Below are 17,831 nucleotides of genomic sequence, written 5' to 3' on the forward strand. Positions count from 1 at the left end.
TTTTTTTTTTTTTTTTTTTGTAGAGACAGGGTCTTGTCATGTTGCCCAGGCTGGTCTCAAACTCCTGAGCTGAAGTGATCAACCCACCTCGGCCTCCCAAAGTGTTGGGATTACAGGCTGAGCCACTGTGCCCAGTCAACACACTGCTTACTTCTAAGAGTTCCTGCTTTAATTCAGTTTTAGCCTCTGAGCATCCTCACCAAGTAGTCAACTCACTCATTCCATTTAAGGGCCACTTTTTTATTTCACTCAGCATGTTTAATTGTTGCCAGCAGGAAGGTTAGTCAGAGGTCTTAGATCACAGGACCACTGTATTGCCAGAATCTAAAGTCAAAAATTCATTTTAAAACATAAAGCTAATTATGTCACGCCCCTGCTTTGAAACTTTCAATGCTTTTCTCATGATATACAGTGTAAATTTGAGCTCCCAAGTGCTCTTGACCCTGTTCAAGAGGCATAAGGGAAACTTCCCAGAGGAGAAGGAAAATGGAGATTAAACTTGAACCAGCTGCAACAGAGAGAAAAGACCAGAGCAGGGAAACAGCCAATGAATCCTAATTAACAAATCAAATGGGCAGGAGAATATTCAAGTCCAGTATGGAAAGAACTCAACGTTCAAGGGTCTGATCAACCATTAGAAGCTCAGTCAAGACAGCAGGGCATCAGGAGCTCTCAAAGCCAAGAGTGAAGAATCAGAGGGGTCTGTAAGAGATCAGGGTCATTGGGAGCAACATCTATCCAACCACGCGGAAGGACAGTGGGCGCCCAAACCAAAGGGCCAATTAGGCAACCTGTTCACAATAGGAGTTAGACTGAGGAGCTGCCACTCCCTAATTCACAGGAGCCCAGAAGGTTCAAACAGACTCTAAAACACACGAAGGATGGCATGGGAGCAGCAGATCCTCCCAGACTCCTTGTTAGTCAGAGGTACTCCAGGCCTGGCTCTCAAAAGCAAGGCCTTCCCAACTTTGTTACAGTCAGCTATGCTGAAGTGTTGGCTGGCAGAAACTGACAAGCCCCATCACACAGCTTTCCCCCTCTGGCCCCAAACCATCTCTCCAGGCTCACCTCCCCTCTCACCCAATTCCATCTACCCTCCTACTGCAACAACACAGACACTGACGAGCAGCACCCTCTCCAGCCTTCCCTCTTCTACAAGCTGTTTCATCTTCCTGAACGACTTTGCCCCTCTTCTCTCCCCGGAAAATCCCTACTCATTCTTCAAAGCCCCTTCAAATGTTGCCTGATCCGACAGATTACTCTGATTCAAACTGGGTTTGCTACCCTCCACTCCTATCAAGCACAATCAACACATTATTATTTTATTATTATTACTATTATTGTCACCATCACATCCATCATTTATTAAGTGCTTGTCATGTGTCAGGTACCATATTAAATCCTTCACGTGCATTTTTCCTTACCACTTGTAGTTATTATCGTTCTCCATCTTACTGAGGAGGAAACCAACATTCACATCATTTCAAGTATTGGCCTGAGGACACAGAGCTGCTAAAGGGATTTCAAACATAGTCTGTTCTTAACTCAAAAACCCATATTCTTTCCAGTAAAATATCATAATTTGTTTATCTCTGTTGCCTCCAACAACAAATAAGTAACTTAAAAATAAAGATCATGTCTTCCTAATTTTTGTGTAGCCTGCATAATACCTGGCATATAGATGATGCTCTCTAAAGACTTAATAGATAAATAAATGAATAACAAGCATTCAATCCATTTTCTCAGGAATCTGAATGACAGCTGTAGCACAGAACCAGTAATACAATGTTGAGACTGTCTGTATGCCCCCTTTGGCTAGGGTCTACTGGATGGCTCATATTATGGAGAATAAAGGACAGAGAGTTCAAGACACTTAGGTAAGATTCAGGTACAAGGAACCAGGCAAGTCAGCACAGTGTCTTTTGAATAAATGGGTTTAATCTAGGCACACAAATGGTTATTTTTAAAACAAGTGGTCTACTCCAACCTCTTTTAAAATAACTCGCTGTCTTTTTATTTTGAGACGGAGTCTTGCTCTGTCGTCCAGCATGGAGTGCAGTGGCGCAATCTCGGCTCACTGCAATCTCCGTCTCCCGGGTTCAGGCGATTCTCCCGGCTCAACCCCGGGGTAGCTGGGATTACAGGCACCTGCCACCACGCCCGGCTTATTTTTTGTTTCACTATGTTGGCCAGGCTGGTCCTGAACTCCTGACCTCAGGTGATTTGCCTGCCTCAGCCTCCCAAACTGCTGAGATTACTGGCGTGAGCCACCGTGCCCGACCAGAACTGACTGTCTTAATAACTTCATCTTTATTTTTTTCCCAATCTAAATCAGTGCAATACCATAACCATCTATTAAACACCTGCTATGGTGGGAAGGAAGAGAATGCCGTATACCTCATGGGACACTTAGTTAATGAAAACTCCTTTTCCCTGAAGGGGGTTTTAGTCTTGCTTGAATGTATGCAGAAGTTATCTCAATCAGGGAAAAAGCACAGAACATTGTGACTTTTTTGCTCAAAGCTCTCTGAAAGTTTCCCATCTCACTCAGAGTAAAAGCCAAAGTCCTAATAATCTAGAAGCTGCTATATCATGTGGCCCCCTCTGGTCTCACCTACTATTCACCCCCTAGCTCAGTCCCCTCCAGTCACATGGTCTCCATATTGTGTCTTCTCAATGAGCCTTTATCTGACCACTCCATTGAAAATCATAACCCTCTTCCACTTCACATGCTATCTCCCTATTCCCAGGGTTTTTTCCTGCCATAGCATTTTGGACGATCTAACATGCTATCTGCTTTACTCATTCATTTTGTTTATCATCTCTCTTCCCCCACAAAACGTAGGCTCCATGAATATGGACCTTCTGTTGTGTTTATTCTCTGCTGTATTCTCAACACCCAAATCTGACATTGAATTATTATTGTAGGAATGAATGAATGAACCATTAGTTATGTTTACGCAATGACCTATCTGCTCACAGCATTACTTTGAAATCCGTTTTTCAAATTTCTGAATCACACTGGCATCACAAATTTAAATACATCTTAAGATTTTTTCGCTTGGCATTGATTAATGATGACTAAAATCTCATTGGTCTAGAGTTTTCTTCATTGCTTTTTCCCGAGAAGACTTACTGTGACCATTATCTAAAAATGTAATTGTTTTGAGACCCTGGTCTAAATTTTAGCAAGCAATTGTTTGTATTGTCCCAAGCACTTCAACATGATTTACAAAAATATATTACTTATTTTGCCACAGTGAAAAATAGCAGTTGATTATAAAACATGACTGGAAATAACTACAGTAATTAAGGTAGAAGACCTGAGAATGCTCTTAAGAAAGGGTTCTACTTCTAAATTATTGTAAAATATTAACAAACTGAGGCTGGGTGCAGTGGGACACACCTGTAATCCCAGCACCTTTGGAGGCCGAGGCAGGTAAATGGCTTGAGTCCAACAGTTTGAGGCGAGCCTGTGCAACATTGTGAGACATTGTCTCTACAAAAAATACAAAAAAATTAGCTGGGCACGGTGACTCACATCTGTAGTCCCAGCTACTCAGGAGGCTGAGGCAGGAGGATCACTTGAGCCTGGGAAGTCAAGGCTGCAATGAGCTGAGATCACACCACTGCACTCCAGCCTGGGCAAGAGAGCGAGACACTGTCTCAAAAAAAAAAAACAAAAATAATTGACAAACTGAGATCTTCTGTTGTTGAGATCACTAGATCATAATCTGCAAGATAATAGTTAGTTTTCATTTATTTGTTCGTTTGTTTGAGATGGAGTCTTGTTCTGTCACCCAGGCTGGAGTGCAGTACTGCGATCTTGGCTCTCTGCAGCCTCTGCCCTCTGGGCTCAAGCCATCCTCCCACCTCAGCCTTTTTTTTTTTTTTTTTTTTTTTGAGACAGAATGAGACTCTCGCCCAGGCTGGAATGTAATGGAGTGATCTCGGCTCACTGCAACCTCCGCCTCCCAGGTTCAAGAGATTCTCCTGCCTCAGCCTCCCAAGTAGCTGGGATTACAGGCACGCACCACCACATCTAGCTAATGTTTGTATTTTTAGTTGAGACGGGGTTTCACCACGTTGGCCAGGCTGGTCTTGAACTCTTGACCTCAAGTGATCTACCCGTCTTGGCCTCCCAAAATGCTGGGATTACAGGCGTGAGCCACCATTAGTTTTTAATGCCAACATTAATTAAGATCTGGTATGACTTTTAAAAATTATCTATGGAGGCCAGGTGCCCTGGCTCACGCCTGTAATCTCAGCACTTTAGAAGGCTGAGGCGGGTGGATCACGAGGTCAGAGGCTCGAGACCAGCCTGACCAACATGGTGAAACCCCATCTCTACCAAAGACACAAAAAATTAGCCAGCATGGTGGCACACATCTGTAATCCCAGCTCTTTGGGAGGCTGAGGCAGGAGAATCACTTGAACCCAGGAGGTGGTGGTTGCAGTGAGCTGAGATCACGTCACTGCACTCCAGTCTGGGCAACAGGGCAAGACTCTGTCTCAAAAAAAAAAAAAATTATCTATGGAGCCAACAATTCAAAAGCTATTTATAATTGGTTTGGAGCACATTATATTTTTTCTTTTTTTTTCCCTCTCTCTTTCTAATGGTCAATTTTCCTTCCTATATTTTCTTGAGATTTGGAGCTTAAAGAATCTAAGCACACCAACCTTAGCAAAAAGAAAGCCAGTTTGTGATTTAAAGGACAAAAAAAAATGGTCGTGCGTGCCAAAGAGATAATCTGCAAGATAATAGTATCTCCAGCTCAACAAAAGAAGTCATGTACAAGATTAAACTCATCCTGTTTCCATCCAGTAACCTCACCCAAGGTCAACTTCAAAATATCCCCTAAAACCATCTACAAAGTAGCAATCAGTGAGGCTTATCAACAGGGCCCATCCTTCTTACAATATAAACCTCTTTCAATTTCAAAAATTGATGACTAAGAGTTCTTCAATAGTGGCATTTGATTCCACATTACTCTGCAGTATGCAAGAGAAAAACAAAGACCCGTCATTCTGAACCTTCTATTACAGACCCACGCCAAACTGCAACAAAACATTCTTAAGGAAATTGCTACTATTATTGTACACATATTGTTATTGTTCCCATAAATGTAAATAGGTTATCATTTTCAATTGTAAATTTAAAGACAGAAACACAGCAGTTAAATATTACATTTTAGAGTAGGCTTTTTCTCCTTAAAATGTTGGAAAACAGTAAAGATACATAACCAAAAGAAGAACTAAAAGTCACCCAGAAGTTAGATATCAACCCCTCAAAAAAAATCCTTTTTAAATATTCTATTTACAAATGTGTAAAGTTGGCATAAAAACTGCAAACAGAATAAATAGACATAATAAGAGAGAACTTTTAAAAGAAACTTTAAGCAGTCCTCAAGAATAGAAAATTAAATGCACTCAAATTTAACATATATCTCTGTCTAATGCAGTTAAGTTTTTGATATTTTCTGGTTTTCAGAAAGGATTTAATGTCTTCATTTTCAGAAAGTAGAAACAACAAATTTTAAAAGACTATACAATGAAGGTTTATATATTAGCTCAAAACTTCCCAGTTTTTTGTTTTGTTTTGTTTTGAGACAGAGTCTTACTCTGTCGCCCAAGCTGGAGTGAAGTGGCACAATCTCAGCTCAATGCAACCTCCACCTCCTGGGTTCAAGCGATTCTCATGCCTCAGCCTCCCGAGTAGCTGGGATTACAGGCGCATGCCAGCAGGCCCAGCTAAATCTGTATTTTTAATAGAGATGGGGTTTCGCCATGTTGGTCAGGCTGGTCTCAAACTCCTGGCCTTGTATGATCCGTCCGCCTTGGCTTCCCTAAGTGCTGGGATTACAGGCATGAGCCACTGTGCCTGGAACCAGATTTTCTTACTAAACACTTCTACGCCCATAGGGTCATTTAGTCCTCAAGTTGGAAATATAGAAGAGGGGTTCTTCACCCTGGCTGCATCTCTAAGGGAAGAGGGATTCACATGCTGAAGCCAGGCTCCACTTCCAAGGAGTGATTTAACTCTCCCGGAGTGGCGTCCAGGCAGCAGTAGTTTTATAAATCACCCAGGTGATTCTAACATACAGTCTGTATTGAAAGTCACTGGTTCCCACCCACCTCTTCTCAGAGAAGACCGCAGGAAGATATCCAGGCTCTGCTCAAACATTTCCAATGTTGAGACACAATACCTCATTAGAAAAATCTAATAAGCAATACACTATGTTACAGAATGGTCATTATTTCAGATATGAATGGTCATTTTTACAGAGCATGGTAACCCATCACTTCCCCTAACAACTACAACGGAGTTCGCAGATCTTGGCACTTGTCCTCTTCTTAAAAATCACATTCCCCAGTCTCCACATGACTGGCTCCTTGTCATCATTCAGGTCTGGGCTCAAGTCTCACCTCCTGGGGAAGACTGCCTGATCACGCTTTCCCCAGCCAGTCTGTCTCTTCCCTCATGGCACCTCTCACAACTGAAATATGTGTGGATGTTCGTTCGTTGACTCTCTTCCCAGTCTGAAACATAAGCTCCACTCAGGCAGCTCCATTGGGTCTGTCTTGTTTAACGCTGTATCTCCAGCAAGTGGAACCACGCCCGACACAGTAGCCACTCAATACAAATTTTTGAATGAATAAATGAAACAGATGAAGAGGTAATGGGCAATCTAAAGCAAAAAGAAAGTATCGGAGTGGTATATAATGTAAATACAGTCATCCCTCAGTCTTGTGAGGGTATGGGTGTTCCAGGACCCCCTGTAGATATCAAAATCCACAGATGTTCAAGTCCCTGAGATAAAATAGTGTAATATTTGCATGTAACCTACACACATCCTCCAGTATACATTAAATCATCTCCAGATTACTTATAATACCTAATACGATGTAAATGCCATGGAAGTAGCTGTTATACTGAATTATTCAGGGAACAATGACCAACAAAAGCCTGTATACGTTTAGTACAGATGCAATTTTTTTCCAAATATTTTCAATCCAAGGTTCATTGAATCCAAGGATGCAGAATCCAAGGATGCTGAACCCACAGATTCTGGGGACTGACTAGTTGACAATGCAGATTATAAAATGTTGGACTAAGCAGGCCAGTGCGATGGCTCATGCCTGTAATCCCAGCACTTTGGGAGGCCGAGGCGAGCAGATCACCTGAGGTCAGGAGTTCGCAACCAGCCTGACCAACATGGAGAAACCCTGTCTCTGTTAAAAATACAAAATCAGCCAGGCGTGGTTGTAATCCCAGCATGCCTGTAATCCCAGCTACTCAGGAGCCTGAGACAGAAGAATTGCTTGAAACTGGGAGGTGGAGGTTGCAGTGAGCTGAGATCGTGCCATTGCACTCCAGCCTGGGCAACAAGAGCAAAACACGGTCTATAAAAAAATATATATATACATATACACACACACACACACACACACACACACAGGGCTAAGCGTAAATGACAAAATATAAAATCATGTGCATGTACATGTGCCCAGGTGTGTGTGAAAAGGAAGATTCTGGAGGCTGTAGACCTCCCTCAATGCAACCATGTAGCTTCAAAATGCATAGTTGCACTGAAAGCTCTCCAAATTTAGAGATACCCTCATCTTAAAGCTTTATATTACCCATTAGTTTTCTTCTGAAAATAAAGCAAAAACATAAATCAAAATAAAGTTTTGAGACATTCTGAAAACATTCCAAATGTTTACAGTCATCAAATAGTGTGAAATGCCAAACATTAAAGCAGAAAAATCTAACCAAGTCAGAAACACCGTGCTCTGGTGGTGGGAAAAGGAGTATAAAAAACATAAACTTATGAAATTATTTGGAACACCTGGAATGATAAAATCAAAGAAATCTGAATAAGAAGGAACCTTAGAGATCATTCTAGATATACCCTTCCCAAGGATAACCCCCCATAGAGTATTCTCAGCAAGTGGCTCACTAGCTTCTCCCTTTTGGTGACAGGGAATTCATTACTTCCTAAGAAGTCTGCCTCATTCCATTACTTTACAACTATCCTTGTCAGAAACTGACTTATTTTGATCCAAAATCTGGCTCCCAGTGACTCACAGGGCCTTGTTCTCCTCTCTGAAACCAAGTACAAATGCGTCAATGAAAACAAACCTAACGTATCAGTTCTACAACATAATAGGTGAGATCAGAAAATACGAATCCAGAAGAAAAGTGAGTGTGGACCAAGTGTTCAAAGACAAAGGGAGCTATGAAGTGGTTAAAAAATATAGATATATAGAAGGTCAGGCACAGTAGTTCACACCTACAATCCCAACACTTTGGGAGGCTGAGGTGGGAGAATCACTTGAGCCCAGAAGTTCGAGACCAGCCTGAGCAACACAGCAAAACCTCATCTCTGCAAATAATAATTTCTGAAAATTAGTTGGGCCACCTGAGCCTCCAGTAAAAATAAAATCAGGTGGGAAAAAAAAAAAAAAAAAAGCCAGTATGGTGGTGTGCACCCGTGGTCCCAGCTACTCTGGAGGCTGAGGTGGGAGGATCACTTGAACCTGTGAGGTCGAGGCCACAGTGAGCCGTAATCGCACCACTGCACTTCAGCCAGGGTGACAGAATGAGACTCCATCTCAAAATTATATATGTGTGTATATATATATATATATAGAGAGAGAGAGAGAGAGAGAGAGAGGGACATAGCACAAGTGCTAAAATAAGGTGGATTATCTTGGCTAGAACTGAGTGACCAGAGTGGAAAAAGAAAGGAGAAAAAATATGTAAAACAGACGATGGAAGATCCCTGAAGCCTAGGTGAAAATTACTGCAACTAGGCAAAACTATTCTGTACTTTGGAAAAATATTGAATGAATTTGAAATGTAAAGGACAGATAGTAAATAAGCAGAACAGATAGCTCTAAAACACAGCCATCTCAGAGATTTAGAGCTGGTAAAAAAAAATCATAGAGATTATGTATTGCAACACCTTAATTTTATAGACATAATTAAATCCCAAGAGGAAAAAGTATCAATTTCCATTTTCATATTCCCCTCCATTGTAATAAGAACACCTTCACTGAACATTTTCCTCTTTTGTACCCCTTTCTCCCCACCTCCTGTACAGCATGCTGAATCTGAGATGTTGTATAAGATCCTAACTATTTCAAAACTCAGCTTTCAGAGGGCAAAGAAGGGATAACGTAATAAAGTCCAACTGCCTGAATCATCCTGGCTTGCCACCAAGACCCAGAATGGACAGGATGTGGTCACACTGCAGGACTGGCTCTTGCTGGCCATGGAAACCAGCCAGGTATTCTGCTGATACACGTATCTCCATCAGCAGCCAACAAGACAAGGAATCAAAATCACTGCTAATTCACCCACAAAACTGTCCATCTTTTCCCCTGGTACCATTGCATGGGTCTGCTATAGGGCAACCAAATTCCATCAGTTTCTTTTACGCAAACCTACACCTTTTTCTCTTTCACTTACCATCCATGCTACCCTCAGGGTACCATTTGCACCACCTTCCCACATCCCCAGGGTCACCCAAACTCTAAGCTTCTCTGGTTTTCTTCCCTAATCGGTCTCATTTTCTTCGCACTTCACCAGTGCTTTAAAAATGCAGGCTTGTCTCAGAAATACCTGCCTTTTGAAAGGACATGCTACTAAATTTAAAACACCAGGCTGCAAGATCCTGTTTTTATAAAAACAAAGGAAGAAAACAGCAAAAAAAGAAAAGAAAAGAAAAAAAAAAAAAAAACCACACACACAAAAACCCTGACTACATGTTTAAAGACATTTAAAACAAGTACAGAATACTACTCAGCAAAGTGTTAACAACACAGACAGAACTGTGGGAGAAGAAGGGAAAACTATTAATTTATATATGCTTTTCTCTAGCTTGGAGTACTGCAATAAAAACTGTCATGATTACACAATTGTAATTCTTAAAAAGCAAACTCTTGAAATGAAAAATGGAAAAGGCTGGGTGCAATGGCTCCTGCCTGTAATCCCAGCACTTTGGGAGGCCGAGGAGGGAGAATCGCTTGAGGCCAGGAGTTCAAGATCAGCCTGGTCAACACATCGAGACTCCCCTACCTCCCACACCCCTCACCAAAAGAAAAGAGGGGAAAAAAAACCATTTAAATTAAAAATGCTAACGCATCTTCAGTAAAGATTAAATAAGATTAATAAAGATTAGTCAGTGAGCAGTGAGGACTGTTGCTCCCAGCCCCCATAACCCTAAAGGGTGAGTAGAGACTGCCTTCTTAGACCTCACTGTCCCCAGTCAGCTTCTTTGCCCATTGTTTGTTTTCATTTTTCCTAATTTAGAAAGCAATCAAACTAACTGGTGAAAACATTATTAAATTGTTTATATCCCATACTCTAGAAATTAGGCTTCTATAAAATAACAACCAATTGCACAAATTAATTTTTTTATTAAATTGAAAGTTAGCCTGTAATCCTAGCACTTTGGGAGGCCAAGACAGGCGGATTGTTTTAGCTCAAGAGTTCTAGACCAACCTGGCCCACATGGCAAAACCCCGTGTCTACAAAAAAAAAATACAAAAATTAGTCAGGCATGGCGGTGTGCGCCTGTAGTCCCAGCTACTTGGTGGCTGAGGCACAAGGACTGCTTGAGCCCAGGAGGTCAAGGCTGCAGTAAGCCACAATCACACCACTGCACTCCAGCCTGGGTGTCAAAATGAGACCCCATCTCAAAAAAAGAAAAAAAAAGAAAGTTGAGTATCTGAATCTATCATGCAATGTGTGCTTCCCCAGCAAAGAAAACATGAACTAAAAGGACTTATGTGGCTGGGCACGGTGGCGCACGTCTGTAATCCCAACACTTTACGAGGGCAAGGCAGGCAGATCGCTCGAGCTCAGGAATTTGAGACCAGCCTGGGCAACATGGTGAAATCCTCTGTCTGCTAAAAGTACAAAAATTAGGCTGGTCGCGATGGCTCACGCCTATAATCCCAGCACTTTCGGAGGCCGAGGTGGGTGGATCACGAGGTCAGAAGATCGAGACCACTCTGGCCAACAAGGTAAAACCCCATCTCTACTAAAAAAAATACAAAAACTAGCCGGGCGTGGTGGTGGCTGAGGCAGGAAAGTCACTTGAACCCGGGAGGCAGAGGTTGCAGTGAGCCGAGATTGTGCCACTGTGCTCCAGCCTAGGCAACAGAGCGAGACTATCTCGAGAAAAAAATAAATAAATAAATTATTCAGGCATGGTGGCAGGCACCTGTAGTCCCAGCTACTCAGGAGGCTAAGGCAGGAGAATCACTTGAACCTGAAAGGTGGAGGTTGCAGTGAGCTGAGATAAGGCCACTGCACTTCAGCCTGAGTGATAGAGCAAGATTCCATCTCAAAAACAAAAAATTTATCCAAGCGTGGTGGTATGCTCCTGTAGTACCAGTTACTTGGGAGGCTGAGGCAGGAGAATCGCTTGAACTCAGGAGGCGACGGTTGCAGTGAGCTGAGATCACGCCACTGCACTCCAGCCTGGGAAACAGAGTGAGACTCAGTCTCAAAAAAAAAAAAAAAAAAAAAAAAATAGGCATGGTGGCATGGGTCTGCAGTCCCAGCTCCTTGGGAGGCTGAGGTGGGAGGATCACTTGAGCCAGGATGGTTGAGGTTGCAGTGAGCTGTGACAGCACCACCGCACTCCAGCATGGGTGACAGAGAGACACCCTGTGTCAAAAACAACAAAAACTCATGTAACTTGAGCATCAGTTTCACCCTCTAAAACTGCTCTTCCCCATAATACCTTCCTTTGTAAACAGAACCACCTCCTATCCAGCCTGAGAAGATTCTCAACTCCACTGTCTTCCTCACTTTCCACATATAGTAACATCCAATGCCTGTTCCACCCTACCTCCCAAATAGCTCTTAGATGTGCCCCCTCCTCACGATCCCTACTGCCACTGCCTATCCCACTGCACAGCCTCAATCCACCCATTACGACCATCACCATAACCTTCTATACTGCGTTTGTAGACTAGGCAGAGATGTTTCACACTCTAAGGCAGTACGACGCAGTGCAAAAAAAAGTGGGCTTCTTCCAAGTTTCATCACTTGGTCTTGTGGCCCTGGGAAGAGACCTAAACCTCTCTAAGACTCAGTTTCCTCTTCTGTATAATGCAAGCAACGCTTACCTTGTGTAAGGATTGCTGCATGAATTACAAGCAAGGCTTGTAAAGAACCTAGTTCTAAATGGAGCCTTGTACATTAAGTCAATGCTTTATTATTTTTATTATCTTTTTATCAGTAAAAATGAGTAGTAAGCCCTCTGAATTGTTTTGAAGACTGGTAAAACTAAACACAGTGACTGTTTCATTTATTTTCAATGGCTCCACATCCCCAAGACAAAGACAAAATGTGGCCATGGCCCTTTCCCAATTGCATCTCCTGCCACTTGACTTTACATGCATTCTCCTTTAGCATAATGAATTATTTAATACTAAGACTATGAAGCCCTTCATGCCCTCCTCTCCTCAAAGCCATAATTACAGGTGGAATCTTATGTGTGGGCAAGTCCTTTATGTATATTTCAACATGCAAGTAATTACCTTATTTTCAAATTTGGAAAGCAATATCCATGAGTACAAGTATATTTAAGGGGATGATAGGGCAAAATATTTGCAAGCAAAAAGTTCTGAAGAAATCTTCAAGCCATTGCTGTCATACATACTCACATAAACATGGGGAATGTGATAAAAGATGATAAATTCTTGCTAAGTTATATCTGAGAAATAACTTTGCCAGAGACGAAATCTTGATTTGAAATAAAAAGAACGGGACAGGCACAGTTGCCTGTAATCCCAGCACTTTGAGAGGCTGAGGCAGGTGGATCACCTGAGGTCGGGAGTTCAAGATCAACCCAACCAACATGGAGAAACCCCGTCTCTACTAAAAATACAAAATTGGCCAGGTGTAGTGGCACATGCCTGTAATCCCAGCTACTCAGGAGGCTGAAGCAGGAGAATCACTTGAACCTGGGAGGTAGAAGTTGCAGTGAGCCGATATCACACCATTGCACTCTAGCCTGGGCAACAAGAGTGAAACTCCATCTCAAAGAAAAAAAAAAAAAAAAGAAGGGGTAGTGCAAGTTAGAGCAACTGGGTCCAGAAAAAAAGAGATGTGATTGAAAGCGATGATGTTTGTTTGTTGAGGTTGTTTGTAACAGTTTCCAAAAGCATATCTTAATGTATTTTAGATTTTAAGATTAATTTGATGATAAATGTAAATATATTTTCTTTAAAAACATCGAGACCATCCTGGCTAACACAGTGAAACCCCATCTCTACTTAAAATACAAAAAATTAGCTGGGCGTGGTGGCGGGCGCCTATAGTCCCAGCTGCTTGGGAGGCTGAGGCAGGAGAATGGTGTGAACCCGGGAGGTGGAGCTTGCAGTGAGCCGAGATTGTGCCACTGCACTCCAGCCTGGGTGAAAGTGCGAGACTCCATCTCAAAAATAAAATAAAATAAAATAAAATAATAAAAACAATGAGAGAAGTTAAAAATCATAGTTCAGGTCAATTAAGTATTAACTTTCTCTTTATGTTTATTTATAGATTGGAAAAGAAATCTGGGGTTTTTCTTGCCATATGATTTCGTGATTTAGAACTTAAAGATGTAAAAGAAACTAACAATCTTTCTAAGCATCTGAAGGGAAAACGATTCTGCTTAAAGATGAATCTAGGTAATTAAATGGCATTCATCAGGTCACCAATGTGACAGGCTCTAAAACTGTATAAGTACGTATTTTTGTGTTGAATGATTTAACTATAACCCTGAAAAAGCATAGAGTTGGCTACAAAAGGAAAAGCTGCCCAATGTCCAGAAAGTGCTTCTTCAGCAGCTGGTAACTATCCTTGGTGTCAGGGTTGACAAAATGAGCAAGAAAATGGGTTGAAGCTCATTAGTGCATAGTTTACGGTATCCAAGCTGCAAAACTTTTCTAAAGCTGTCTCACAGATACATTTCCTTTTTAAAATGCCACCAGTAATGCTGAATCATTCCTTTCTAAAGGGGCTCTTTTTCAACTTTACAACATTTTAAATTTCAACCATTTTTAAGTTCAAAAAAACTCTTAAGTTTCAGATCTAGGGTATTTTTATATATGTATATTTTTAGTTTTCAGGTTATTTTGGAGCTATGACTCTTCTTCAAACACTATTCTGGCCTGGGTGACAGGCTCACAGTGCTGATTTACGTACATCCCAAACATATAATCAGCCAGGCCCTGAGCATAACTGGATGTGGGTGACCCTCACTCAGGTCACTGAAGAGCAAGTGTTATTTGTGAAATCACAAAACTAGACTCAAGTATTCCAGTGGACATACTGCTCTGTCCAGCTGCCCAAAGAATCAGGAAAAGGAGAACATTCTGATGATGTCAGAAGTCATCCTTTTTTCAAATCCTTAGTGTTTTTCTTTCAAGTGTGTTCTTTTGTGAGCTGAATTACAGTAGTCCATGCAGAGCACTAAACAACATCAGGCCAGGTCAAAAAACAATTGAGTTAAGAGAAGAAATAACTAGGAAAAAAATTTAATGAATTTCATCTTCTTGATTTTGCACATCTTCAGGCAACACTGCCCACTTGCATTATTGTCACAGCAGTACCTAGCCTGGGAAGGAAGGTAGCAACATTGGTGGGTACTGACTCTGGAAAACAAAATGACCTGCAAAGACTGAGCCATGTTGCTACACTGCAAATTACTAATGTCCAACTTGGACTTAATACAGTAGTTTTCTGTTGACATTCCCATAAACTGGTTCAATTATTTTTAAATAAATCATATTTGTTCAAAGATCCCAGAAATAAGCCAGATTTATTTTATGCTTGGCTTTATAGATACAATGCAACATCATTTACTATATACACCTGATAATGAGCAAAACTTCCTTTTGAAAAATCAAAACACTCACAAAATATATTTTTCAAAACTGACTTCTATATAATATTAGTGTTGGAACACCTCAGTTTGCACAATTATTTTGGATTTACTTTTCATACAAGAAATATTACTTGAAATCGATTTAACTAATTTAAGTTATATTTCCAACTAAAGTATATTCCATGTTTTTAAATAAAATAATAAAAATAATAGGCCTCACTATCAAATAATCAACTATAATAATTATTACCTAAAATACATTTTTATATAACTGTATAAACCAGTTTTTTTAGGAATCTTGAATTTCACTTATGCTAAATGCAACTGAAAATAAATATATTAAAATAATCATTTAGTAAAAATAATGCTGATAAATTTTTATTAACCTCCTGCTATACAGAACAAAATACACATTAAAATATTTATAGAAGAAATTTTAGCTGGTATTTGCATCATTCTGTATTAAGAAACCGCAGTTACATTATTCCTAAAAAACATTTTTTTCACATTTTTCTAATTACTGCTGGTGAAATTAATACAGGTAGTTTTATTAACATCTGTCACTTCCTACACATCCTAATTTTCTTAGTATTTCTCTAACACTAACCAATATTGACTACTGAACGCTTGACAAAAGTGTGCCTTCTTCTGGTACAAACTGATTCTTTCATAAAATATTTCATGCCCACCATGTGCTAGCTTTTGTGTTAAAGACTTTGGATGCAAAGCTCACAGTGTAGCAAAGGCAAAACACAATTGCATTAAGGTTTGCTATGCAAGGTAAGTGCAATGACAGAAATATCCCTAGAAGGATTGTTTAAATCAAGCAGGAAAGTCAGTAACAGGTACATTTCATTAAATTAAGTCCATCTCCTTTATCAAGAAGGTGATGGCTTACCACTTTCTGGTTTGCACTTCCCTGTCTTGGCAAAGCAGTGTTGATAGGTATAGACAGCATCAAAACATCTCTGAGAATTACAGTCATCATCCTGCTTCCTCACTTCATGAGGTTTAGCATCACTGCATTTAAATATGTCAGCCTAATCTAAGTTGGAAAATATAAACAACTCCAGCTGTTGTTAAGACCAGACAGGTACATGGTAAGTAAAACATGAACTAGAAATGTACAGCCTGACACACACAAAAATTAGAATCCTAGCTGGGATTTTTAATCATAGGTGGTACATTTATTTTTTGGTAGACAGGCATCCAAATAAAATAAGACATATCTACAAGTATAAATGCTTACCATATTACATACTAAATTGGAAGGCAAGTTGATTCATTATGTCATAAATCACATTTTTTTAACTGTAACAGCATAAAATAAGACCCCTCCCAAGAAAAACCAAACTCATAAGAAATAGATTTGTGATATTATATGCCAAACAATAATTAACATTTAAATGTCAATATGCACCTAAAAATAAGGACTTGACGCATAGAAAAGGAGTGTATATTACATTTAAATTTATAAGCGGCTACTTGCTACCCATAGTGCCTCAAGAATCAGGTAAAATAGACCGAGTTACTTAAACAATATGTATGTTCTTAAGAGTGCTTGATAGGAAATCAAAGCACGTTCATTGTTTTCTCCCATACATCCGACAGGCTTTAAAAGAGGCCAAATACAAAAAAACTGAAGACAGACATTATACATCACCCATTTATGATATTCTGGTTTTATAAATATATCATTTCAACCAGAGAAGAGCCTCATTTGAAATGCAACACTACCCACGTATTTCATATACACCACTCTTTCAGACTATTTGTAGGTGAGTTCAATTTTTTCTAGTCAGGGTGACCTCATAAGACTTGGGCATGGCCCAGCCTCCTCCGAGGTGAAATCAAGGCAATGGGATCACCCAGCAAAGTTGTTTTTCTCCTGCAGCCCAATGACAAGAATGACTAAAGCCAAGCAGAATGAAGACTGCCTAGCCTTTGTCAAATGGGATTGGTGCGGAGTTCCCTCTCTCACCAAGGAGCGGTTACATCTAGAGGAAAGCTGAGGTACCATACAGTCTACATCCTGAAATTGTGGGTCCTCAGGCACAAACCTCATCACTTCTGTGGACTATGAAATTGTCGCTGAAACCTGGGTTTGAGATAACAGCGGTTTTGAGAAGTTTGATTTATACATTCCAACCCACTTGAATGTCGCCTTAGAGGGCTGAGACTTGAAGACTCTTACGAATCTCCCTCCCCCGCAGGCCAAACAGCCATTGCCTCCCAAATTCCAGCTTATATATTCATTTCTTTGGCAATTTTTCTCTTGGGGGAGAAAACAATGGAATCTTTCAATCTTCTCTTATCAACAAAGGGCCCTAGAAGAAGAAACAGCCCTTTCAATCACCTCCTTCATGACTTCTTGATCATGATGAGTGGGCCTTGCGGGTGGGGGGAGTGCGGGCCAGGAAGGGGAGAGGTGACAGGCAACTCACCTCTTTGAGCTGCTCCAGCTCCTGTTTGAGGCTGTCGTACTCAGCCTCCAGCTCGTCATACTGCTGTTTGAGGGTCAGCTTCTCCTCCAGCACCACCAGCCCATACTCGGCAGCCTGGATCTTCTCGTGGGTGGTCTCCGTGAGCTCCTTGGTCAGCCTCTCTATCTCAGTCTTATAATGGTCCACCGTCTGCAATACCTCTTCTGCGGCCATAGCCCCGGTGGATGGAAGCAGGAGGGGGTGACGGGGTCGGGGAGATGGATGCAAAGCTGGCGGGGAAAGGCAGAAGGAAATGGGAAGGGAGGGGTGGAAATGGAAAAGAAAGTACTCTGGATGAATGAGCAGCGCGATACCCCACCGGCTCTGGTGGCAGCGGCAGCTACACCGTCCGAGAAACTGACGAGAAATGCAACATGGAGAACAGGCCAGAGGGTCAGGGGCGAGGCGGCAGAGGCCGCCGCATGTGTCCTCGGGGCCGGCCCCTGCGTGCGGT

The 17,831-nt window shown here is 41.2% G+C and overlaps 1 protein-coding gene across 2 annotated transcripts in view; it reads right to left on the minus strand.

Moving 5' to 3' along the window:
• The window catches only part of BICD1 (bicaudal D homolog 1 (Drosophila)), a 334,482-nt gene extending 316,657 nt beyond the window's left edge, over positions 1-17,825 (minus strand). For both annotated transcript variants that reach the window (XM_011979544.1, XM_011979543.1), the window contains exon 1: positions 17,339-17,825. In XM_011979544.1, the coding sequence (XP_011834934.1) occupies positions 17,339-17,551 (213 nt within the window). In that variant the 5' untranslated portion in view covers positions 17,552-17,825. The remainder of the gene's footprint in view (positions 1-17,338) is intronic.
• Between the last annotated feature and the right edge of the window lie 6 nt (positions 17,826-17,831).

The sequence above is a fragment of the Mandrillus leucophaeus genome, unplaced genomic scaffold (assembly GCF_000951045.1).
Source record: "Mandrillus leucophaeus isolate KB7577 unplaced genomic scaffold, Mleu.le_1.0 Scaffold203, whole genome shotgun sequence".
Lineage (NCBI taxonomy): Eukaryota > Metazoa > Chordata > Mammalia > Primates > Cercopithecidae > Mandrillus > Mandrillus leucophaeus.